At 35.6% G+C, this 27,364-nt stretch overlaps 1 protein-coding gene across 4 annotated transcripts in view; it reads right to left on the reverse strand.

Moving 5' to 3' along the window:
• SS18 (SS18 subunit of BAF chromatin remodeling complex) overlaps positions 1-27,364 on the reverse strand; it is an 89,508-nt gene that overhangs the window by 35,936 nt on the left and 26,208 nt on the right. For all 4 annotated transcript variants that reach the window (XM_036757272.1, XM_036757279.1, XM_036757297.1 and 1 more), the window contains 2 exons: positions 10,596-10,749; positions 8,480-8,701 (listed from right to left, as the gene is read on the reverse strand). In XM_036757272.1, coding sequence (XP_036613167.1) covers positions 8,480-8,701; positions 10,596-10,749 — 376 coding nt within the window. The remainder of the gene's footprint in view (positions 1-8,479; positions 8,702-10,595; positions 10,750-27,364) is intronic.

Consider the following 27,364-nt stretch of genomic DNA (forward strand, 5'->3'; position numbering starts at 1 on the left):
CCCTCTAAGAAAAATCCTAAGGGGCTATAAAGTTGCATACCCTTTGATACAGCAATACCACTTCTAGGTCTGTATCCCACAGAGAGTATAAAAACGGGAAAAGGACCTACATGTACAAAAATATTTATAGCAGCTCTTTTTGAGGTGGCAAAAAATTGGAAATTGAGGGGATGCCTATCAATTGGGAAATGGAGGAACAAGTTGTGGTACATGAATGTAATGAAATACTATTGTGCTATATAAGAAATGATGAGCAGGCAGATTTCAGAAAAACCTAGAAAGCCTTACATGAACTGATACTAAGTGAAATCAGCAGAACCAGGAGAACATTGTATACAGTAACAGCAACACTGTGCAATGACCAACTCTGATAGACTTAGCTCTTCTCAGAAACAAAATAATCTAAGACAATTCCAAAAGACTCAAGATGCAATTTGCTATCCACATCCACAGAAAGAACTATGGAGTCTAAATGCAGATTGAAGCAGAATATTTTCTCTTTTTTTCTTTCTCATGGTTTTTCAGTTTTGTTCTCATTCTTCTTTCACAAAATGACTAATATGGAAATGTTTAATATGATTGTACATGTATTACTCTGTATCAGACTGCATGCTGTCTTGAAGAGCGGGAAGGGAAGGGAGGGAGAAAAGTTGCCTTGGGCTGGTAAATTGTTTCACTCCATCTTTTTGTGGATTCTACTGCTCTAGAATTTATTAAGAGCCATTATTTAAAGGTATTTGAGGTGTTTGGGGGAGAGCTCAGGAGAGTCCATGCCTTTACTCAGCCATTTTGGCTCTGTCTCCTGAATTCCTCATTTCTTAAAGTATACAATAATAGTCCACTACATTCTTAAACTAATTTATCCAGCCATTCCTAAATCAATGGGGTAGCTACTTTGTTATCAGTTCTTTTGATACCACAAGAGTACTGCTAGGAATTTTTTACTATTTATGAGACATTTCTTTGACTTCCTTTGGGTGTATGTCCAATGTCAATGGGTATAAAAGTTTAACCACTTTTCTTGAATAGTTCCAAATTATTTTCCAAAATGGAAAATTTTCCCCAAGTTTATTCTTTATTTTAAGGGATGGCTCTCCTGAAGGAGAATTAGGGGAAGACTATGACGGGAAATGTAGGTGATGGAAAAATTTATCAATAAATAAATACATCAATAAAAATGTAGTTTTGAAAAAAGAAAAGGTGGGCTAAAGTTTAGGTAAAAGTAAGGACTATTGACATAAATGTGGTTGTCATTAACACTGAGGTGAAAGCTAAGTGAAAGCACAGAATTAGATCGCCTTCTTGGGGGAGGAAGAGGAGGAGAAGGGGAAAGAAGAGAGAAGGAAAGGGGAATACGGGGGGGGGGAGGAGGAGAGGGAGAAGGGGAAGATGAGAGAGAAGGTAGAGAGGATGAGAGTGGTAGGAGAGGAAAGGGGATGAGAGGAGGGAGAAAGTGTTAGAGCTTAGTGATCAGAGGACAGAACCTTAAGGAATGATCAAAGTGAGAAAGAAGAAAAAGCAGGAGAAAAACGAAAAGCAGTTACAAATAAAGAGAAAGAAACTAGGAAATGTCAGGAAAGATTTTCAATAAAGTCCTACTCAAGTACTTTAATGTTACAGAGAATATCAGGCACCCTATTTGGCAAAGCTGTTTCAGGAGAGAAGTAGAGGCAAAACTCAGATTCAGAGGATTAAATGAACGAGTAAGGAAATGAAAATACCAAGCACAGACCATTTACTTTAAAAGTTTGTCCAGGAAAGGAAGGAAATAAAATAGTAAACAAGGCAAGGAAAGATCTTTTAAAGAGAGGAGAAACTAGTATACATCTAAAGAAAAAAACAGGATATGGGAAAGGGAAATTTTAAAGATCCAAGAGAAGGGAGTTAAGAGTCAAAGGAGTGAAAAAGACAAAAATATACAGTATTGAGGTAAAAAGGAAAGAAGCTTATGCCTACTGGCCTTGGCCTCAGTAAAAACATAAGGCAAAGTCATGATTGGGGGAGGAGAAAAGGGATGTGCAGGGGAGTAGGAAGACTTAAAGTTCTTACTCCTTAAAATGAGAACATACAAATTATACAGAATGGTAATAGTAATAACTAGCCATATATAGAGCAATCACAAATACTTCTAGATAACTATCCATCTGCCCAGGACCACATGTGGGGTAGAGCCACTAAATAATATATGTAATTGATTAAATGGGGAAGGGAGAGAGGTAGAAGAATTTCCTTAGAGGAAATGTGACTTAGTAAGTGAAAATAATAAGAATGGCATAGGAAACAAATGCTACTTGGTATATAGTAGGTAGAAGCTTTGAAATTTGAGGCCCTGGGTTTAAATTCTGGCTCTGCTATTTTTAATTGAGTTTGAGAAAGCTATCCTCAGTTTCCTCATCTGTAAAATAAGGATATTAGACTACATTATCTTAAAGACTTTCTCAGCCCCTAAATCTTAGGATCTATGAATTCCTTAAATATATCATTCTATTAAAGTTCATTTCCGCTTAATGAAGTACATCTGCAACAACTAACAATATCAAAACATTTTAAAAAACTAATATTATAAAGGTCTTTCAGTCATAAATGCCTCCATTCTTAAAAGGACTCTCCCAACATTTTCCTGACCACACTAAACATCTTATCTTTTGGAAGAAGTGTAACTACAGGAAACTTCCAGAGACACTTGAAAACCTTGTTTGTTTTGTTTTCTTTTCAATTTGTATAGGAAACTAAAAGCAACTGGATTTTTTTTCTTTAAAAAACAACACTAACAACAACAAACAAAAACAAAAGCAAAACACAAGGCAGTCCAAGGCAGTCCTTCTAGTAATATCACCACCTACCTGAAATTTTTTTAAAAATCACAAATTTTTCTCTGTTCTGGGAAAAGGAAAACCTACTATTGCCACCTGGTATAATTCTGACCATCATCTCCTGAGAATCTCCTTTCCCTCATTTCACTTTTCAGTTTCATCAAAGCTAAGTATATCTTCTGGTCAATATACTTTTATTCGGTAAAAAGATATGGAATTTTTTTTAAAGTCTCTGACTTTCTAGTGTGTCCTCTAGCAGTATCACTTTTCCTTTCCTAGTAACCTTTCCCATTTTACCAAGTAGATCAATCGTTTTGAATCCAGATCCAGCCTGGTAGTGATCCAAGTGATAATCAATGGACAAAAGTTTGATCACAAATGCAAATAATTTCATGATGAAATGCAATACAATTAGCTATGTTGGGCTAATTTCCATGTTTAAAAAGCAACACTGTGTTAGGAGTTCAAAACTATCTAAACTGAAATACTTCTTTTCCCTTAAGTAGTCTCCTCCTAGGGATTTATGTTGCTGTGATTCTGTGCTATTCTTAACAAAATCTCCTAAAACTCAAACCAAAAGCCTCCATGATAACACAACAATTTTAGTGCAGCATGACATAACATGTCAATACCACTGAAAGCTCAACCGGTATCAGCTAATGATGAAACAAATATAAATATGTAAATACAAAGTGTAGTAGTTAGTGATCTGATTACAGGATCTATTAAGATAACTTCCTATGATGATTTTTCTTAAGTAATTTTCATATCTAAATACTATTTTTTTTCTTTAGTGGAAAGAATTTCATTTTATATTTATATAGCATTTTAAGGTTCACAAATTGTTGTCCTCACAATAGCCCTATGAGGTAGTTCGTGTAAGCATTATTAGGCTCATAGAAATTAAGTAACTTGCCCATGATCTGTACACAGCCAGTTAAGTGATAGATTACATTACATCACTGGACTCAAGTTTCCCACCTCTCTGTCCACTGCTCTTTTCACTACACCGTACTGCTGCCCCTCCAAGAATGTCCTTTTCGCTCTGTAGCTACCTATGAAACCTGGGACAGCTTACTTAACCTCTTTGAATCTTGGTTTCCTTATGTGCAAAATAAGAGAGTTCCATAGATTAGGGCTCTTTATCTTATTTGTGCCATGGGTCCTTTAGGCAGCCTGGTGAAGCCCAGGGACAGACCCCTGCTCAGATACATATTTATAAATGCATAAAACAAAACATACAGAATGAAAAAGCAAAGTGATGACTGAAACAAAGATAAATTATTTTCCTACTTAAGTCCACAGATCACATAAGGTTGAAAATTCTTCTATCAACTTAAAAAGATTTTTAGGAACCTGTCAACAGGGAAGCTGGACTGTTTACTACAGTGGGATGAGACAGTAGCTAAGGTTAGAAAACTGTCAGCTGGGGTAGCCCCACCATATGGCCCTTTGCCGAGATGGCAAGAAACTGGTGCACTTGCCCAGCAGGCTGCACGTGGTCCCCAAGCACCGGACATTTTGCACCCCCTTTGGCCTCGACAAACAGCAGCAGGACCCAGACAAGGAGTGTCTTAAGATGTATGCAGTGTGACATCAAGTTTGACTTTACTATGACAAATATTGCAGCAAGAAAGTACCTCGCCTCAGCTGTGCTTTGTGGACCCCATACAACAGTGGGCAGAGTGTGTGCTTACGTCTCAGAAAGAAATGGAGTTTTATGACAAGCAATTCAAAATGCTTATGAATAGAGCTTCTTTATGTATAACTCTAGGAACACCAAAAAAAATCTGAATTGGTCTGTTACCTATCTAATAATCAGAGGCACCTGCTTCTGAATAGAGATAGCCATTTTGAAATTGAAAATGCTCAAATTTCAAATGCTGAGATACTAACTGAGGGTATGCTCGTGGAGGCAACACTTGAGCAACAGGTATGTTTCTCCAGTACAGGGAGCCAGGAGTTCAGGATGTGACCTAGACGAAGTTCATTACCAGCAAAGACTCTAATTCCAACAAAAAGCAGTCAGCCACCTGGTTAGCAGCCATGCATATGGCAGCCAAGCTCCTCTATGAATCCCAGGATCAAAGATCATGGAATTGTTTGAGAAGTTCTACGAAACTACTTTTTAAGTTCATAGCTTATTCATTTTGTAAGTTCTGGGAAATGAAATCGAAGTGCACGGAAAAACCTAAGTGTTCAATGATGTAGTGCAATACGTATACAGTTCCACATTTGACTCTGCACATCTGATTTCATTGTCATTTATTAAGGGCTGAGGGAGACCAGGCTGGGTCTGGATTCAAAACGACTGATCTCCCTACTAATGTTAAACAATCAGGTATTTTTAGCATAATCTACACAATGTTTATGTAATACATACTAGGTGTACAATAGAGCACTTACTAGTAGGTCATTTCAATATTCTTTTTTTCATTCTTTCGCAAAACAAGAGCTTGTTTATGGGAGTAAATCACTCACAATTTCTGCTTTATATTTGGAGGTGAAATATCCTAATGTTGAGCTAGCCATTGCCAACAAAACTTGACTTAAGATTGTTTTATACAATGTTCTTTTACAATGTCACTAATTGGAGGGGCAGCTAGGTGGCGCAATGAGTAGAGCACCGGCCCTGGAGTCAGGAAGACCTGACTTCAAATCCAGCCTCAGACATTTGACACACTTACTAGCTGTGTGACCTTGGGCAAGTCACTTAACCCCAATTGCCCTGCCCTCCCTACTCCAAAAAAAAAAAAAAAAAAGTCACTAATTGGACCTAAACAAACTTTTGATACTAAGGAGAAAGTTTCTATTTGTAGCTTTAATGGTCCAAGTTCTATGTTTTTTTTTCACTTGATTAAAATGATTGTACGGAAATTTGTGTGTAAAACATGATTAGAAACCATTTTTAAAAATTTTTTAATAAACTCTCTATAATTCATTATTATTAATTTTTCATTATTTAACAGTATAGAGAAAGTTCCTTCCTTCAATTAATAAATCCTAGCCCTTTCAATAATACTAACTTAAATACGCTAATCACATTTCTTTTCCTTGTTTCCACTGATACAGTGATAAGCACATGGAAACATGGAGCTATCAGAAAAAAGTGAGTTACAGTATTCTGTTTTTGAACTATGTAAAACAGAGACTCTATAGTTTCTGGTTCCGCTCTCAGTTCTACCATAATTATAGTATGAACACAGACAAAGCGCATAACTTATCTGGACCTTAGTTTCCTCATTTTTAAACTGTAGGAGTTAGGACAGATGATCTCTAAGAATCTTTACATGTCTAAATGCTATATAAGAAAATTAGGAAAAGTTTCCAAAAATGAGGAATTTTAGTCTGGTAGTAGTTTAGGATTCTTTGCCTTTCTTTTAAGACAGGGTAATGTTTACAATGGATTCTACTGTCATTTCTTGCTTCTATACTGCAACTACAGTTTTTCTGACAGTTATATTTTAATGTGGCTAAAGCTTTATTTTATTTCAGTATAAGAAATTCCTTACTGTGGAAATGGCCAACTAAGGAGACACAGGACTTCAATCTAGAATGAACCTTAGAGAACATCTTATCCACCTCTCTCATTTTTAAAAATAAAAAACTTCACTAGGCACAAAGGTTTAGTGACTTCCCCAAGGTTACTGCACTTGAAAATGGCAAAGCCAACGCTTGAAGAACCCTCTAACACAAAAAACAGCACAGAAAATTCCAAACACAGGTAACTTCTATCATAGTATACAATTTGTTCTTTCTATCCTGCAGTACCCACTGACTCAACTTATCACTCTCATATAAAGCATTCTTGTGACTACAGAAAGTAAATATCTCCATTCTACAACTAAATTCCCTAAGTTATTTTTTAGCTATTTAGTTTATTTGAAATATCTAGAATGTGGGTATAACAAACACGCAGCTGATAAATGACTGCTTAATGGACAGATGATAAGAAGACCAGTTGTCTTGCCATTGAATTCAAAGACATAAAGCACTGCATTGCTGTATTTTAATCAAAATTTCCTCAATGATGTGCTATCTTCATCTCAAAACCTTTTACCATCTTAACCAGACCTACATGTTGCCACTTTACTGCAGAGCATATATTTTCTAATGAGGAATTTCTGAAGTTGAGAGCATAAGGTAGTAAATGATTTAAATGCTATATCTGAAGGAAAAAAATACGTAAGTATGATATATGGCAGTGAAAAGAGCAATCACTGGTCTCTAAATATAATAAACATGTGGCTATAAGACCTCAACTTCTTTCTTCAGAAAGTATTGACTGTTTTCTACATGCACATCGCTACATGCATTATTTTTTGTTTATAAGATCTTGTGATGAGTTATATCAAACCATGCTACAACAACCACTTGTATGCACACACCCTACCTTTTCTTAACTATAGGTTTTCTAAGAAGTGTGCCATCATTACTGTAGTTGTTGTCAGAATCATTATCAATTTTCTTGTTCTCACTGCGGGTAATGAAACTGTGTGTAGAAACATCTGAGCTGGCTCAACTCCCTTCTGATCTAGCACTGACTGGATCTTGCTGTTGCTTTGAACCTTTAAATGACCTAATAAGAAAAAGAAAACATTCCATCATGGGCACTACATAAATTTGGAAAAAATGTGGAATAAGTGCCAGTTTTGTAAAGCTACACTTTGAGTGATTTTCCTTTCTCTTTAGCATTTTTAATAAAAAATATTATATCATTCTCACTAATAATTTAATGATGAGACTAAATCATTTGACTGCAATGTTAAATGAATTTACAAATTTCTTACATGTTGGTACATTTTAAGGAATTCATTTTTTAAAAACAGAAATTTGAAAACATTAAATATGAAAAATAAATTGAACTATACATTATGTTCTTATCTTCCATCCTTTTCCTTAATGAAGGCATCTTCGGAATGGCAATATGCCAAATTTAGAAGGAGACAATTAGAGGATAGAGTGCCACTTGCTGGTTTATAGATATTATTCCCAGGAATATTTAAAAAGAAATAAGGTAATGTCATTCCCTGAAGTTGACAGTTAATCTTAATCACATCACACTAACTCCTCTAAAAAGATCCAAGAATATATTACGTATTTAAAATAAAATGCAAATTATTTTATTACTATAACATAGAAAGACAGCACCAGAAACTATTCAGATGAATCAGATGCCAATCAACAAGGATTTTTTTTAAAAAACTGAGCAGAAAGGCATTTTTAAATGGTTCCAATTGCCAAAATAATGAAGAATCAAAAACTTTTTTAAGAAAATAATTATCTCAATAATCACCTGTGAAGTAACTAAAATATGCTGTTTTCTAGTTTTCAAAAATAATTAATTAAAAATTAGAGGGTCCCAGGTGAACTATCAACTAACATCACCTAAAAGTAAATAACATAAAAAAGAAATAAGTAAAATTTCAAAAACATCACCTAAAAGTAAATAACATAAAAAAGAAATAAGTAAAATTTCAAAATAAAAGAATTCTATAAATCAATCTCAAATTCAACTATTTTATGTATAATAGCACTGTTGTCACTTATTTTAATCGTCAATTCATTTATGTATTAGATAGAAGAATAAAGTGAAATTTAAGTTTTAAAAGAATTAAGCAGTAACTCTTTTTGACCTAAACAAAATAACAACAAAGTTTTTTTACCTTGGTTTGGTTGCATGTTCATATTTGGTCTAGGGCCATAGTTTCCCATAGGCTGTCCTTGACTCATTGTCATCTGATTCTGTACTGGCATACTTTGTGAAGATGGCACCGAATGATTGTAACCTCCCATGGAACCATGATTACTTGAAGGCATGTTCATGGAACTGTTTGTCATATTGAGCTGATTGGGTCCAGGTCCCTGCATAGGCATATGGTTTGGCCCTTTGAAGAAAAACGAACAGCTCCAGTAAATAGATGGTCCCTCCAAAAAGATCTTCAAAAGTTTTCATTATATAGTACTATGAAATAAAATTTTAAAACAGAAGCTCAAATTGGGAATTAGTAATGTGGACTTAATGTAAAGTTTATTCCTGAAACATAACTTTCTACCTTCTAGTAGGCAGAATTTAAAAATCAAAAGCAGGTTAACTACTATGCCTGATTCACCACTTATCCAAGCTGACCATAAGCTAGACGTGTTTGAAAGTTCCTTGTTTTTAATTTCTCTCCCCTTTTATGCCATCTGAGTACTATTCAGCGGATGCTGGCAACTTCTGGACGGACTAACTTCCCTAACTATTCCTAACAACAGATTTCATCAAAGACCATGTCAACAGTAGCTTTGGCAAATGGAGGGGAGTACAAAGGATTACCATTCCCAAGGGGCATAAACAAATGTCTAGCTTCGGGAAGTAGCAGAGCTTATATCAAAATACTAAGCCAAAACCTAGACAAAAATGTCACAGTACAAGGTACCCTAACTTGCAAGGTCGTACATTTCAATTTTTTGGTTGATAAGCTTCAAAACAAGATGAGGAGACAGAGTGAAAGATTCATGAGCACTGTTTCCCATCTAAAAACAAGTACAGAAATACTACACACACACACACACACACACACACACACACACACACGTACGTTACATACACATATGTATGTATGTATGTATTGGAAAAAACACTAGACCAAGAGTGAGGCAAACTGGGTTCTCGTTCCAACTATATTTGTTGTGTCACCTTTAACTAGTCAATTTACCTTAGTTAGTATCTTCATCAATCTGGAAGCTGGACAAAATAATTTGTCAGGACCATTTGGATCTGGGTCAATGAGTGGGCAGGTAAACTAGAACTCAGCTGCCAAAGCAGTATGTCTCTAAAGTACCGCATGCCGGCTTATCAGGCTATCGTGACTCTAAATGGCATTTTTAATTGAAATTTGGCTTAGGTTGGTTAAAGAACATTAGGTAGAATATGAGGTGATCCCTGCTTCTGCTTTCACTTTCTCCTCTACTACTGGGACCTACTGACCTAATTAGTCACAGAACAGACTGATACTCAAAAACTAAAAAGTTAAAGATCACTAATTTTAAAAATATACCTCAAATTTAAGAGTAAGTAAATAGCACCCAATGGCTTGAGAGTTAAGAAAACTTCCAAAGGGGCTGCAGTTACAACAAGAGAATAAAGACACTGGGGTGGCCTGGCTCATTATATAAAAACTTTTCCTCATCCTATTTTTCAATGTTGCCTAATGTTTTACTTTTTAAGTATTTTTTAATGTCATTCTTTAATAAAAATCAGCACTGAGACTCACAACTTAATGTGCGAGCATGATCTCTCAATGAAAATTTAAACTCAAATACTGGTAATAGCATCAACAAAGAATAATAAAAGTTTGTGGAAAATTTAACTGTTTTATTTCTTTTTTCTGTGTTTCTTTCACCAGGTGCTATTTTTAATATAAACTTAAAGTAAGGCATTATAAAATGCATACTTTTATAAGATCTATTCATGAAGAGATAAACCAGGGGCCAATACTTTTTTTTTCCCAAAAAGCTTTTAAAGCCAGCTATATTGCATGGTTTCAGACAGACTAAATTTAGCCAGTTCTGTTCATCAGAGGAATGCTGTGTGTCAGCTACATCAAAGCCCAAGGGCAGCCTGATAAACACTGAATACAGGTCACGTAGCTCTGTAGCTAACAAACTCTAAGAGAGCTTGTACTCGGGGGCATTCAAAGCAGTTTTGTCATCAACAATCTAGTATCCCTTGAGCCCCCATGTCGTTTCAGTTGCTAAGCAACTCTGGTGTTAATGTCTTAGAAGAGAAAAACTTACCAGGCATCTGGCCGTTCATCTGGTTCTGCATGTGTGGTGCAGGAGGACCCCCACCTACCATTCCATCTGAAGACATGTTGTGAGAACGTGGAGGTGGGGGAGGGCCACTCTGATTCATCCCTCCTGGACCCATAGGCATATTCTGTGTGGGTGGCTGAAAGAAGACAGTTTAGGGAAACAAGAGAACCAGTTAGTCTAATATATTATGTGTACATATGTTTCAACAGTTGCCTATATTGAGTGAAATATGAAGAAAAAGATAAATGAATGTCTTAATTCTAATAATTTAACACATCACAATATTAATTTCAGTGATACATACATTTAATATTTCCATCAACTTTACATAATGGATAAATTAACATGCACACAGCATCGTATAACCAAAAAGACCACAATTAAGGTTTGTTCTGCTTGTTAAAATTTAAAGTAATGATGAAAATGGCCAAAAATTTAAAAGTTCCCAAACAAGAGACTTTTCCTTATCTATGCAAAACCTCCAAATATCTGTTATTTCTAAGAAGTAAAACTGGGTCATTAATACTACACATTACATCTATAATGAACAACAGAATTATTTCTGAAAAGGAGGAATGACAAAAAAAACCTAGAACAGGAAGAGCCTTAAAATGTTGATGATGCATTTTACTATTACAAAAGATATATTGGCATGTAGTAAAGGAGAATTTTTTTTTCTTTAAGCACCAAGGACCTAGCATAACCCAACACTTTTTGTTGAATACCTCATGGACTAGAAACACATTACTGATAGCCTCCAAGGGTCCAGAGACAGCTGCCTCGAAAGGATGCCTTTGGCAAATTTCCTAATGAAATTGTGAGGAAAATAACTGACTAACCTTGAGAGTTCTAAAAGGGACATGAAGGAAAAGAACAAACACATAAGGTGATCTGCAACACCTGGCTTCAATCTTGGAGATATTTCAGAACAGAAATCTAATGAGTACTTTCTCTCCAATTCTCTCTTTAGACTGGCCGAAACAAGTAAGGAATCATCATACTTCTACAATCACTTCCAGTCCTTAGTAACCTCTAGGATCATCTTTGCTTTTGTGTATAAACAAGTTGAATGCCTTTGCAGAAAGACTCGACATTGCCTTGATTCCATCCCTATAAAATTCACAACACTGAATCCTTACTATGCCTTGCTATGATACTTGCTTCCTAACATGCTCTCAAAATCTTAACATTGTCCAGCTTTCCATTAAACTTTAAACTCCTTACCCAAAAATTTGTATCTTAATAGCTAATACCTTGTTTCATTTTTCAAAAACACTGAAACCATCAGAATAAGCACTAAGTACTAGTATATTCCCTACTTTTAATCACTATATATTTACTTATTTCCTTCTGTCCTATCACTGTGAACTCTTCTATTCCAGAATACTAACCCTGAAGTACTGACCCTAACCTCTGCCACTTTTCCCACCTTCCCCTTAAAGTCTTGACCCAACAGCTACTTTCTTTCCTCCTTTTTGTTTCCAAATGTCTAATATGCGATCTGTTTCTGCTGCTTATAATTCCCAACCTTTAGTTCCTTTGTGAGTATCCCCCCATCATAGCTATTTGGGTTACTTACTCTTCTCAAGACTTCGATTCCTTCCTAAGGGAATCTCAATTACTATCAAAGTGTTATTTCCTAATGTTGTGATGGGCTTCCCTAATCTCTCCATCTAATTCACTTTTCTCCAATTAACGTTCCACCCTCACCTGGTATAAGTCTTATGCTATACCTTACCATCATGCTACCACACAATAATATAAAATGCAAAAGCAGAATCCCTCACTATTCTCTTACCCATTAACTTAGCTAGAAGTAATACTTTTCTCTCTACCCTCAAGCATGGCTCTTGGGACTATTTTGAATTCACTGCTATCTGTTGCCCCTCATGTATTATCTTGGAGATTCTTCCCCCACATTATGGCTCAAAATGTACATTTTTATGCCTGGGCTCTGCAACTCACAGAAGGCCTTCAAGTAGAGTAGGATGATTTACGAAAAAAAGTAAAAGACAATGGAACTAAATCAGAAACGCATGACACAGTTGACAGAGCACTGGATTTGGAAGTTAGAGGACCTTGGTTTGAATCCCAGTTCTGCTACTTACTACCTGTGTGACCTTCGGCAAGTCATTTCCCCTCTCTGGGCCTCAGTTTCCTCATCTGTAAAATGTTGAGTTTGGACTCAATGACCTCTAAGGTCCTTTCCAGCTCTAAATCTATGATCCTATGAGAATAAGACAGGAAGATGGAAAAGGAGTGAGATTCTAAACTTGAAGCTATAAGGAATATCTCTGTTCCTGAGAAAAATGTAAAAATTTTAACTTTCACCCTCTTGCGCTGATGATGAAATTGTTATATTTTAAAATTTCCCTAATATAACATACACTATTTTCATTAGGCTCTCAATTATTACCAACCTAAAAGCCCTTATAATTGCTAACAATGTGTGGGGAGACTACATCAAATCTTACCTAAACCAAATACCATTATTAACAATAGAACTGAGGATTGAATAAAGATAACTGTTGCTTTCATGTCATAACCACAAAGTGAAAAAGAAATGGAAAACAGCAAACAAAATTTTGCATATTTTACTATACTTATTTAAAATATTTTAGATTAAAATATATACAAATTTAACTAGAGGAAAATTGTCTAATATACATACATAAATGTGAGGTTCATAAAGTTACCAATGTAATTATGATGATTATGGACCACAAAAATAATTCTGCTATACTGGCTAATCTAGAATAGCCTAATTTAAGTAATTAGGCGTAAAACTAAATCTTGACCTTCTACAGTACCTAAGAATATTTTTATGTCACCTTTTTGCAAAGCATTATTTTCAAAGTAATATAATCCTGAATTTCTATGATTCATTTGTATTATTATCAATAATATAAATCTCCACAAGGAGGCACCAAAATAACACATTGAAGAATTTTAGTATTACAAATACCGGTATTCTTCAAAATTTAAAATAAAATTCCCATAACTTCTTCCATAAAATATAATTCATGATAATAACCATTATTTTTCACTGATTTACACTAAAAATTATAGTCTCATAGGCTTATTTTCTTAGAATAAGAGGATTCTTACACTGCGTTCACGAAAGGAACCCAGAGTATCACAAATCAGTAAACATTTATTGCACATCTGTTATCTGCAAGGTACTGAGCTAACAACATTACTTGTGTTAATTCTTTTAGAAGTACTACCTGTTTCAGAGATTACATTTAAAGACAACAAAAGCCATCAGCAGGATTTTTTAAATTCCCTACGTACAGGTTTAACAATGCATCTAAAATTTGTTCTTTCCTTCATAAATTCTGTAACAGTGAAATTCTGGAAGTTACTTTGTCATATAATGGTATATTATACGATGAAAAATCACAAAAATTTGGGGCAAAAAGCAAGGGATTCAAATCCTTACTCTATCGACTAGTTATGTTACCTTGGGAAAACTTTTTCACAACACTCTAGGGTCTTGCTTTCCATTAGAGAACTGGACTAGAAGATCTCCAGGTCTAAATCCTATGAGCCTATATATCAAGAAAATCTGTTTCTAAGGTCTTCTCACCTTAATCCTTTACTGCCCAAGCCTAAGAGTGAGTAGGAAAACTTATGGTTTCATATTTTTAATTCCTCTAGCTATTGCAACAAAAGTGTCTCAAAGAATGTTCACTTCAAAATTCTTTCTCCAGTGAGTTTAAGTATGATCATTTAATCCTCCTCCAAATATTTTACATGAATTTTGTTCACAGTTTAATAGTAGCTAGGGTGAAAGAGAAATGAGCTTATAGTAAAGGAAGACACTTAGCTGTGTGACCTTGGGCAAACCACTTCATCTCTTGATCATCAATTTCTTCATGAATAAAAATGAAATAATAATAATACTTAGACCTGTCAGGGTTGTGAGGATACAGTGAGCTAACATAAGTACAGCACCTTATAAAACAACGTGCTATAAGACAGCTACCTAACTATTATAAACTCTGCACTAGTAAAATCCCATTACGTACATAACCAATATGCTTTCAAAACTCCTAAAGAAACATAAGTTCTTCAAAGGAAAAACTATTGAAATGAAATAAAATATCCTAAGAGAGAAATAAAAATAAAGAAAAAGTTAGTAATCCTCTTAAGTTTTGGAAAGCATTGCTTAGATTTCAAAAATACACGATACACTGCTTTTCATTTAAACTGAATCATATAAACATCAAAATTACTTGATGTATATTTTACCTGAGATGAATTTACAAGTATGCTTTAAATTTATAGATATATTTTACCTGAGGTCTTATTGTCCTAAAATTATGATTATCACCATTTTAAAAAGTGTATCACGGCACCCATTGGTAAGCAACTATCGTACACTCTATATTGACACCAAGTAAGGGTATCGAGCCTAAGGTTCAGGTTTAGGTTTAAGTTTAATTCTTTGCTTTTCTTTCATTCAGCCACAGGAATAACAGTAATATTACAACTCTAATCAGCAACTCTGAACTAATTTGGCCTCAGTTGGGATAACTGGACCTAGACTAACCCATTCTGAGGGACCCTCTGAAGATTTAAGAATAAAATACAGTTCAAGAATAGTGAACAGTAGGCAATCATATAATTAGTATCTTGCAAGGCAGTGATAACACTCTTCGATCAGCAGAGTGTGACAACAGTTTGACATTTAAACCTCAATACATGGGTCTTTATGTCTTCTTTATTTTTGTCTCAGAACTATGCTACTCCCCTTTCGTGGCTAGACCAAAATTCACCTCTTTCATGAACTCTTCCCAATTCCTCACAGTCCAAAATGGTCTTTGCTTTCTCAAAGCTGAAAAAAAATCATGAAATCATGCTCAGTCCACTGCAAATTTATGTAACATAATCTCAAAACGGGCCCTCGCTGAGGCAAGGCAATCTTTTTACACTTCCCTAATGAGTCACTACACCACTCTCCACAGTGGCTTTTCCAAACTTTTCATCCCTCCTCAAATTTCCCATGGCTTCCCTTCTCTGCTAAGAAACTTGCCTCATGTTTTGAGGCGTATCCATAAGAGGCTCCTCTCATACCCTCCTCATCTCACACCATTCATAAACCCTCCCTCATCTCTTCCTTCATCCCTCTGATATAAAAAGGTGGTACCCTCTCCTTGTCAAGACAAAACCTTCTACATGAACAAGTGAACCTATTCCATCCTGCCTAGTAGACTGCCCTCCTTTTACTTCCACTCCAATTTTCAATCTTTCCATGTTCTACTGCACATTCACAGACAAACATTCCCAAGTCTCTTCCATCCTTAAAATCCATCCATACTCATTAGCTATCGTCCTATATTACCTCCCCACCGCTAAATTCTTAGAGAAGCGAATCCACTTTCCTTTCCTCTCACTCACTGCAGTTGGCTTCCAATTTCATCATTCAAATGAAACTAATTTTTCCAGAGTTACAAATGACCTCTTAATTAACAATACTAATAGCCTTTTCTCAATCCCTCATCCTTCTTGACCTCTGCATCATTTGACACAATCACTCTCTCCTTCCTTGAGACTCTCCTCTGTCTAGATTTTCTCATGGGACTGCTCTCTCCTGGTCCTCCTCCCCTTCTCCCTTGATGGATTCTCATCAATCCCTACGGATTCAAATATCATCTCGGATGATTCTCAGAAGTATTTATCCAATTCTTGCCTTTCTCATGACCTCCAGTCTCACATCTCCAACTGCCTATTGGACTTCTTGTACTAGGTGTCTCATAGACTTCTTAAACTCAACATGTCCAAAATTGAACTCATCATTCCCCAAAAGTCCTTCCCTCTATTTTTTGAGGAAATGATCAGGGAAGCAGATACTGCTATTGATAGCTGAGTAAACTGCAAAGAGTTTATACAAATGGTAACAGCAAAGTAAAGACATTCTATAAAAGTTGCTAAATTTCTTATGCAAAATGATCTGCCCTTTTTTTTCTTTAATTTACCATAAAGGGCTTCCCCCTCCTCCCAATATCAAAAGGATATGCATGTTAAGTTATTAGGACTGTATTAGTCCATGTTTTTCTTCACTTTATCTTACTGCCATTTTCCTGAAATTTTAATTTTGAAAATTGATTAAATAACAACTTGTTACTCTGGATAATTCTAAGCTCTACTGAACATCTAAACGTGGAGGGAACTGATCAAGTGAGGGGAAATCTGATTTATGCCATTTTTTAAAAAAGGACTTTTCAATAGGAGTTGTCAGAATGTTATTGAAGTGTAGAGTTATAAAGACAATAAAAAATACATACTTCAAGTTGCACTATTGCAAAATGAATGTACTATCCAAATATACACTATTTTTTGTACTATGTGTCCTCTGCCAGAAAATGTTCTTCTATTGTTATTTGTTTTTTAAACTTTATTTAAACACTTTTTAAAAATCTGCTTATTGCACAATTTGCCACAAATTCATTCCAAGTTGTATATTTACTCTATAATTTAAAAAATCAAAACTTAAAAAAAATTTTTGAGCCTGTTTCCTCATTTGTAAAAGAACAACAATACCAGCAGCAAATACCACAGGGTGGTTTTGAAGATGAAGATATGTATAAAATTTTCTTTAAGTCTTAAAGCACTAAATGTCTGTCATTATTACTGCCTATATATCTTTGTCTCTTCTACATTTCACATAGTAACAAAAATAACGAAATTAAGTTGCTTTTCACTTGTAAGTAGCCCTAAAATGAATGTTTTTTTTTTCAAATAAGAAGCCCTCAATAAAAACACTGACCCCTCCTACACCTGTCTTTGATTTAGAACTATAACCTCTTACAAAATCTTTTTAACTTATTGGGATCAAACGACAACAAAAATAAATCACTGTAATTGAAAGTCTAATTAAACAAAAAATTTACTACCACCCTAATAATACTTGTTAAGGACTTTAAAATTCAGTGCTCAAATCAAGTATGGCATTGGAAATTCTACTGAGCATTATAGGTGGCAAAGTGGATGAAGCATTGGGCCTTGGAGTCAGGAGGACAAGTTCAGATCTGACCTCAGATGCTTAATAGCTATGTGACCCTGGGCAAGTCACTTCACTTCTGTCTCAAAAATAGTCTCCTAATCTGTAAAATGGGAATAATTATAGCATCTACCTCCCAAGACCGTTGCGAAGATCAAATGGGATAATCACTGTAACATGCTTTAGCACAGTGCCTGGCATATAGCAAGCATAATATAAATGTCTGTTATTATTTTCTTCCACCAATACAAAAAATGAGATGCAGAATGGCTTAGATTGTGCATAGAGAGCAACAGAGAGCCTGACATATGATGGCTGCATAATCCTGGGCATGTCACTTAGCTACTAGTGCCCTGGCCAACTCAAGCTCTAAGTTGCAGATAAGGTGCTACCTTGGACTGGAGTTTCCTATGCCAGTAAAATCACACGTCTATTATCTATCCCTCTATTTAAAACAAACTTAAAATATACTTTAAATGTTCTCAATACGATAAAAAAAAATTTCCCTAATCCTGGGAAGAAGTTCAGACATTTTCTGTAACATAAAAATATAAGTATTCTTCCCCATGTTTACTAACAAAATTAAAAGAACCCCCTCTATACATTCCACAAACCACCAATCATCAACCACCTCTCAAACTCTCTCTCTGCATGTGTGAGTGTATGTGTGTGTGTGTATACGCACACACACACACACACAAACATACACACAAACATATAGAGATAGATAGAAACACACACACATGTATATCTAACTTCTCTCCAAGTCCTTAAAGGGTGATTCTGAAATATTAAACTTCCTGCTCAGTAAGACACTTTAACACACCCTCTACTAGTGATGCTACAGGCTCAAGGGATGAATATTTTATCATTTATACTGAAGACTGTCCATGGGGATATAAAAATTGCCAGCTAAGGGCTTTGGAGGGCATTTAACAGAGCCAGATGTATGGCATCACAGAAAATTGCATTTCAGGGACCCAAAAACAATGTAAGACGTAAGAACATGAAAATCCTTATTTCATACTAGGTTTATGTGCTTCTCTGAAAATGTCATGACAGGAATCTTCTAACCCTGAATTTGAACCAAAAACATATAAAATACATATTTTGTAAGTTTAAAAATGATTCAAATTTTAAATTATAACATTTACTACAATAACAGGTAAAGTTTTCACAATTTTCACATTTGTTTTTCTCATATTTCTTTTTTTTTCCTGTTTAATCATAATTTTTTTTTAAATTTTTTTTTATTTTTAGTTTACAACACACGGTTCTACATAATTTTGAGATCCAGATTTTCTCCCCTCCCTCCCCCTCCCTCCACAAGATGGCATGGAATCTCATATAACTACCATGTATAACTTCGCAGTGAATTAATTTATACACTAGTCAAGTTGTGGAGAAGAATTATGACCAATGGAGTGAATCATGAGAAAGAAGAGACAGAACCAAAAAAAAAAACAAAACCCAAAAACAAAAACAAAAGAGAAGAAAAAAGGCGAGCATGAAGTGCACCTCAATCTGCATTCAAACTTCACAGTTCTTTCTCTGGATGAAGATAGCATTCTCCATCGTGAGTCCCCTGGAGTTGTCCTTGCACCTTACGTTGCTGAGAAGAGCGAAGTATGTCAGGGTTGGTCCTCACAGGATCCATATATCTGTGGTTGTGTACAATGTTCTCCTGGCTCTGCTCCGCTCACTGAGCATTACATCGTGTAGGTTTTTCCAGATTGTTACGAAGTCCGTATCATCCCCATTTCTTAAGGCACAGTAGTATTCCATTACCTTCATATACCACAGCTTATTCAGCCATTCCCCAATTGATGGGCATCCCTTTGATTTCCATTTCTTGGCTACCACACAAAGAACCGCCATAAATATCCTTGTACATATGGGTCCTTTTCCCGCTTGTGTGATTTCTTTGGGATACAACCCTAGAAGTGGTATTGCTGGGTCAAAGGGTATGAACATTTTTATAGCCCTTTGGGCATAGTTCCAAATTGCTCTCCAAAATGGCTGGATCAGCTCACAACTCCACCAGCAATGTAATAATGTTCCAGTTTTGCCACATCCTCTCCAGCATTTGTCATCCTCCTGTTTTGTTATTTTAGCCAATCTGACAGGAGAGATGTAGTATCTAAGAGTTGTTTTGATTTGCATTTCTCTAATCAGTAGTGATCCAGAGCATTTTTTCATATGCCTATAGATAGCTTTAATTTCTTCCTCTGAAAACTGCCTGTTCATATCCTTTGACCATTTCTCAATTGGGGAATGGCTTGTATTCCTATATATTTGGCTCAGTTCCCTGTATATTTTAGAAATGAGGCCTTTATCAGAGAGACTAGTTGCAAAGATTTTCTCCCAATTTTCTGCTTCCCTCCTAATTCTTGTTGCATTGGCTTTTTTTGTACAAAAACCTTTCAATTTAACATAATCAAAATTATCTATTTTGCATTTTGTAATGCTCTCTATCTCTTCTTGGGTCATGTTCTTTATTTTTCCATAAATCTGATAAGTAAACTATTCCTTGCTTTCCCAAATTACTTATAGTATCAGATTTTACTCCTAAATCATGAACCCATTTTGAATATTTTGGTATATGGTATGAGATATTGGTCTATGCCAAGTTTCTGCCCTACCATTTTCCAATTTTCCCAACAGTTTTTGTGAAATAGTGAATTATTAGCCCAGAAGCTGGCCTCTTTGGGTTTATCAAAGAGTAGATTGCTAAACTTGTTGATTTCTCCTACTTGTGTACCTAGCCTATTCCACTGATCCACACCCCTATTTCTTAACTAGTACCAGGCAGTTTTGATGACTGCTGCTCTGTAGTACAGTTTAATATCTGGTATGGCTAGGCCACCTTCTCTAGCATTTCTTTTCATTAATACCCTAGATATTCTAGACCTCTTCTTTTCCAGATGAATTTTGCTATTATTTTGTCCAGCTCAGTAAAATAATTTTTTGGTAGTTTGATTGGTATGGCACTGAATAGATAGATTAATTTAGGTAAAATTGACATTTTTATTATATTAGCTCGGCCTAACCATGAGCAACTGATATTTTTCCATTTATTTAGATCTGATTTTATTCGCGTGAAAAGTGTGTCATAGTTATGTTCATATAGGCCCTGGGTTTGTCTTGGCAAATAGACTCCCAGATATTTTATAGTGCCATCAGTAACTGTGAATGGAATTTCTCTTTCTATCTCTTGCTGTTGGGCTTTGTCAGTAATGTACAGGAATGCTGAGGATTTATGTGGGTTTATTTTATATCCTGCAACTCTGCTAAAGTTGTTTATTATTTCAAGTAGTTTTTTACTTGATTCTCTAGGATTCTCTAAATAAATCATCATACCATCCGCAAAAAGTGATAATTTAGTTTCTTCTTTTCCTATTCTAATTCCTTCAATTTCTTTTTCTCCTCTTATTGCTACAACTAACGTTTCTAGTACCAAATTGAATAATAGGGGTGATAATGGACATCCTTGTTTCACCCCTGATCTTATTGGGAATGCATCTAGCTTATCCCCGTTACAGATAATGCTTGTCGATGGTTTTAGGTAGATGCTATTTATAATTTTAAGGAAGGTTCCACTTATTCCTATGCTTTCTAGTGTTTTTAATAGGAATGGGTGTTGTACTTTGTCAAAGGCTTTTTCTGCGTCTATTGAGATGATCATATGGTTTCTGCTAGGAACGTGCAGGGGATGAACATTCTCATAAAACAGAAGCAGATAGCAGAATGGATTAAAAACCATAATCCTACAATATGCTGTTTACAAGAAACGCATTTGAAACGGGGGGGATACACATAGGGTAAAGGTAAAAGGCTGGAGTAAAATATATTGTGCCTCAGCTAAAGTAAAAAAAGCAGGTGTAGCAATCCTAATCTCAGACAAAGCAAAAGTAAAGATAGATTTAATTAAAAGAGATAAGGAAGGACACTACATCCTGCTAAAAAACACCATAAACAATGAAGCAACATCATTGCTTAACATATATGCACCAAGTGGTAAGGCATACAAACTCTTAGAGGAGAGGTTAAGGGACTTACAGGAAGAAATAGACAGCAAAACTATAATGTTGGGAGACCTCAACCTCCTCCTTTCTGAACTTGATAAATCTAACCTCAAAATAAATAAGAAAAAAGTTAAGGAGATAAACAGAATTTTAGAAAAGGCACATATGATAGACCTCTGGAGAAAACTGAATGGGGATAAAAAGGAATATACTTTCTTCTCAAAAGTATATGGCACATAATCGAAAACTGACCATTTACTAGGGCATAAAAACCTCACAATCCAGTGCAGAAAAGGAGAAGTAGTCGAAGCATCCTTTTCAGATCATGATGCAATCAGAATCATTCTTAATAAAGAACCATGGAAAAATAAGCTAAAAACTAATTGGAAACTAAATAATTTAATTTTAAAGAATGAGTGGGCCAAAGAACAAATCAGAGAAACAATTAATAACTTCATTCAAGAGAATGACAATAATGAAACAACATACCAAAACTTATGGGATGCAGCAAAAGCAGTTCTTAGGGGAAGTTTTATATCCCTAAATGCCTACCTGAATAAAATAGGGAAAGAGGAGATCAATGATCTGGGCATACAGCTGAAAAAGCTAGAAAAAGAGCAAATTGAAAACCCCCAATTAAATACCAAATTAGAAATAATGAAAATCAAAGGAGAGATTAATAAAATTGAAACCAAGAAAACTATTGAATTAATAAATAAAACAAAGAGCTGGTTTTATGAAAAAACCAATAAAATTGACAAACCTTTGGCCAATTTGATTAAAAAAAAGAAAGAAGAAAATCAAATTACCAGTATAAAAAATGAAAAGGGTGAGGTCACCTCTAATGAAGAGAAAATCAAAACAATAATTAGGAATTATTTTGCCCAACTGTATGCCCATAAATTTGACAACCTTAGAGGTATGGATGAATATCTACAAAAACATAAACTGCCCAGACTAACAGAGAAGGAAGTGAAATTTCTTAATGACCCCATATCAGAAAAAGAAATTGAGCAGGCCATCAACGAACTCCCTAGGAAAAAATCTCCAGGGCCAGATGGTTTTACATGTGAATTCTATCAAACATTTAAAGAACAACTAATTCCAATACTTTGTAGACTATTTGGGAAAATAGGTGAAGAAGGAGTCCTACCAAATTCTTTTTATGACACAAATATGATACTAATACCCAAACCAGGTAGAGTTAAAACAGAGAAAGAAAATTATAGACCAATTTCTCTAATGAATATTGATGCAAAAATTTTAAATAAAATATTAGCAAAAAGATTGCAGCAACTCATTACGAGAATAATACAGTATGACCAGGTAGGATTTATTCCAGGAATGCAAGGCTGGTTCAATATTAGGAAAACTATTGGCATAATTGACCATATCAACAACAAAACTAGCAGAAACCATATGATCATCTCAATAGACGTAGAAAAAGCCTTTGACAAAGTACAACACCCATTCCTATTAAAAACACTAGAAAGCATAGGAATAAGTGGAACCTTCCTCAAAATTATAAATAGCATCTACCTAAAACCATCAACAAGCATTATTTGTAGTGGGGATAAACTAGATGCATTCCCAATAAGATCAGGGGTGAAACAAGGATGTCCATTATCACCCCTATTATTCAATTTGGTACTAGAAACACTAGCTGTAGCAATAAGAGAAGAAAAAGAAATTGAAGGAATTAGAATAGGAAAAGAAGAAACTAAATTATCACTTTTTGCAGATGATATGATGATTTATCTAGAGAATCCTAGAGAATCAAGTAAAAAACTACTTGAAATAATAAACAACTTTAGCAAAGTTGCAGGATATAAAATAAACCCACATAAATCCTCAGAATTCCTGTACATTACTGACAAAGCCCAACAGCAAGAGATAGAAAGAGAAATTCCATTCAAAGTTACTGATGGCACTATAAAATATCTGGGAGTCTATTTGCCAAGACAAACCCAGGGCCTATATGAACATAACTATGAAACACTTTTCACGTGAATAAAATCAGATCTAAATAAATGGAAAAATATCAGTTGCTCATGGATAGGCCGAGCTAATATAATAAAAATGACAATTCTACCTAAATTAATCTATCTATTCAGTGCCATACCAATCGAACTACCAAAAAATTTTTTTACTGAGCTGGACAAAATAATAACAATATTCATCTGGAAAAACAAGAGGTCTAGAGTATCTAGGATATTAATGAAAAGACATGCTAGAGATGGTGGTTTAGCCACACCAGATATTAAACTGTACTACACAGCAGCAGTCATCAAAACTGCCTGGTACTGATTAAGAAACAGGGGTGTGGATCAGTGGAATAGGATAGGTACACAAGTAGGTGAAATCAACAAGTTTAACAATCTACTCTTTGATAAACCCAAAGAGGCCAGTTTCTGGGCTAATAATTCACTATTTCACAAAAACTGTTGGGAAAATTGGAAAATGGTAGGGTAAAAACTGGGCATAGACCAATATCTTACACCATATACCAAAATAAAGTCAAAATGGGTTCATGATTTAGGAGTAAAAGTTGATACTCTAAGTAATTTGGGAAAGCAAGGAATAGTTTACTTATCAGATTTGTGGAAAAGTAAAGAATTCATGACCCAACAAGAGATAGAGAGCATTACAAAATGCAAAATGGATAATTTTGATTATGTCAAATTGAAATGTTTTTGTACAAAAAAAGCCAATGCAACAAGAATTAGGAGGGAAGCAGAAAATTGGGAGAAAATCTTTGCAACTAGTATCTCTGATAAAGGCCTCACCTCTAAAATATACAGGGAGCTGAGCCAAATATATAGGAATACAAGCCATTCCCCAATTGAGAAATGGTCAAAGGATATGAACAGGCAGTTTTCAGAGGAAGAAATTAAAGCTATCTACAGGCATATGGAAAAATGCTCTGGATCGCTGCTGATTAGAGAAATGCAAATCAAAACAACTCTTAGATACCACATCTCTCCTGTCAGATTGGCTAAAATAACAAATCAGGAGAATGATAAATGCTGGAAAGGATGTGGGGAAATTGGAACATTGTTGCATTGCTGGTGGAGTTGTGAGCTGATCCAGCCATTTTGGAGGGCGGGGTGGAACTATGCCCAAAGGGTTATAGAAATGTTCATACCCTTTGACCCAGCAATACTACTTCTAGGCCTGTATCCCAAAGAAATAACGCAAGCGGGAAAAGGACCCATATGTACAAAAATGTTTACAGCAGCTCTCTTTGTGGCAGCCAAGAATTGGAAAGCAAAGGGATGCCCATCAATTGGGGAATGGCTGAACAAGCTGTGGTATATGAAGGTGATGGAATACTATTGTGCCATAAGAAATGGGGATGATGCAGACTTCATAACAACCTGGAAAAACCTACACGACATAATGCTGAGTGAGCGGAGCAGAGCCAGGAGAACGTTGTGCACAGCCACAGATATGTGGATTCTGTGAGGACCAACCCTTACATACTGCGCTTTTCTCAGCAACCTAAGGGGCAAGGACAACTCCAGGGGACTCACGATGGAGAATGCTATCTTCATCCAGACAAAGAACTGCAAAGTTTGAATACAGACTGAGGCACACTACATGCTCGCCTTTTCTGCTTCTCTTTTGTTTTTGTTTTTGGGTTTTTTTTTTTTTGGTTCTGTTTCTTCTTTCTCATGATTCATTCCATTGGTCAAAATTCTTCTCCATGACTTGACTAGTGCATAAATTAATTCAATGCAAAGTCAAAAAAAAAAAATTATTGGACTACCTGAAAGCCATGATCAAAAAAAGAGCCTAGTTATCATCTTTCAAGAAATTATCAAGGAAAACTGCCCTGATATTCTAGAACCAGAGGGTAAAATAGAAATTGAAAGAATCCACAGATCACCTCCTCAAAAAGATTCCAAAAAGAAAACTCCTAGGAATATTGTTGCCAAATTCCAGAGCTCCCAGATCAAGGAGAAAATACTACAAGCAGCCAGAAAGAAACAATTTGAGTATTGTGGAAACACAATCAGGATAACACAAGATCTAGCAGCTTCTACATTAAGGGATCGAAGGGCTTGGAATATGATATTCCGGAGATCAATGGAGCTAGGATTAAAACCAAGAATCACCTACCCAGCAAAACTGAGGATCATGCTCCAAGGCAAAATATGGACTTTCAATAAAATAAAGGATTTTCAAGCTTTCTCAGTGAAAAGACCAGAAGTGAATAGAAAATGTGACTTTCAAACACAAAAATCAAGAGAAGCATGAAAAGGTAAACAAGAAAGAGAAATCACAAGGGACTTACTAAAGCTGAACTGTTTTGTTTACATTCCTACATGGAAAGATGATGCGTATGATTCATGAGACCTCAGTATTAGAGTAGCCGAAAAGAATATGCATATACATATATGTATGTGTGTGTGTGTATCTGTGTGTATATATGTGTATGTGTGTGTATGTATGTATATATGTAGGTGTGTGTGTATATATATATGTGTATACACACACACACACACAGACACACACACACACACACACACCCCTACATATACACATAGAGAGAGAGAGAGAGGGCACAGGGTGAGTTGAATATGAAGGGATGATATCTAAAAAAAATGAAATCAAATTACGGGATGAGAGAGGAATATGTTCAGCAAGGGAGAAAGGGAGAGATAGAATGGGGTAAATTATGTCGCATAAAAGTGGCAAGAAAAAGCAGTTCTGTAGGAGGGAAGAGGGCGCAGATGAGGGGGAATGAGTAAATCTTGCTCTCATCGGATTTGACCTGAGAAGGTGTAGCCAGAGTGTTCTTGACCATACGAAAAGCAAAGGATGGGAAATCAACCCCGCAAAGGTTCAAGGGCCAGCTCAAACCATAAAATTCTTGGGGATACAGTGGAATAGAGGACTGCAAAAAATTCTCCCACAAGCTCGACAAAAAATCCAGGATTTTCCCACCCCTACTAATAAGAAAGAGGCCCAAAAGTTCATAGGGCTATTTGGTTATTGGAGACACCACATCCCACATTTGGGACAGATTTTAAAACCCTTGTATAAAGTCACCAGAAAGAAATATGAATTTGATTGGGGCCTTGAACAAAGTAGAGCTTTTGAGGAAGCAAAGGCTGCTATACAATTAGCTCTGGACTTATGGCCTATGCAAAATGGGCCAGTGGAGTTAGAAGTGACTATACAGGATGACTATGCAAATTGGAGTCTTGTGGCAAAAACAACAGAGCCGAAATGTACCTTTAGGCTTTTGGTCAAGGAAACTGCCCTCATCTGGAGCGCAGGATACACCTTTGGAGAAGCAGCTGTTACTGGGCTTTAATAGAAACTGAGCAACTAACTCTGGGTCATGAAGAGATATTAAGGCCTGGAATTCCAATTACGACTTGGGTAATGAGTACCCCAGCTTCTCAGAGAATTGGACATGCACAAGAGGCAAGCATAATCAAATGGAAGTGGTATATTCAGAATAGGTCCAGAACAGGCAAAAGTGGAGTTTCTGCTTTACATGAATCGGTGGCAAACACTGGCACTGAGAGAAATGAAAAACCCCTTGAATCTAAGCAACAGATGGTGCCATCCTTAGTGAAATGGAATAATGGGTATGATGGACTAAATGTAGAACAGAAGAAACATGCTTGGTTTACTGACGGGACAGCAAAATATTTAGGACAGAAGAGACATTGGAAAGCAGTAGCCTATAACCCCTGTACTAGGCA

Source organism: Trichosurus vulpecula, chromosome 1 (genome assembly GCF_011100635.1).
Source record: "Trichosurus vulpecula isolate mTriVul1 chromosome 1, mTriVul1.pri, whole genome shotgun sequence".
Taxonomy (NCBI): domain Eukaryota; kingdom Metazoa; phylum Chordata; class Mammalia; order Diprotodontia; family Phalangeridae; genus Trichosurus; species Trichosurus vulpecula.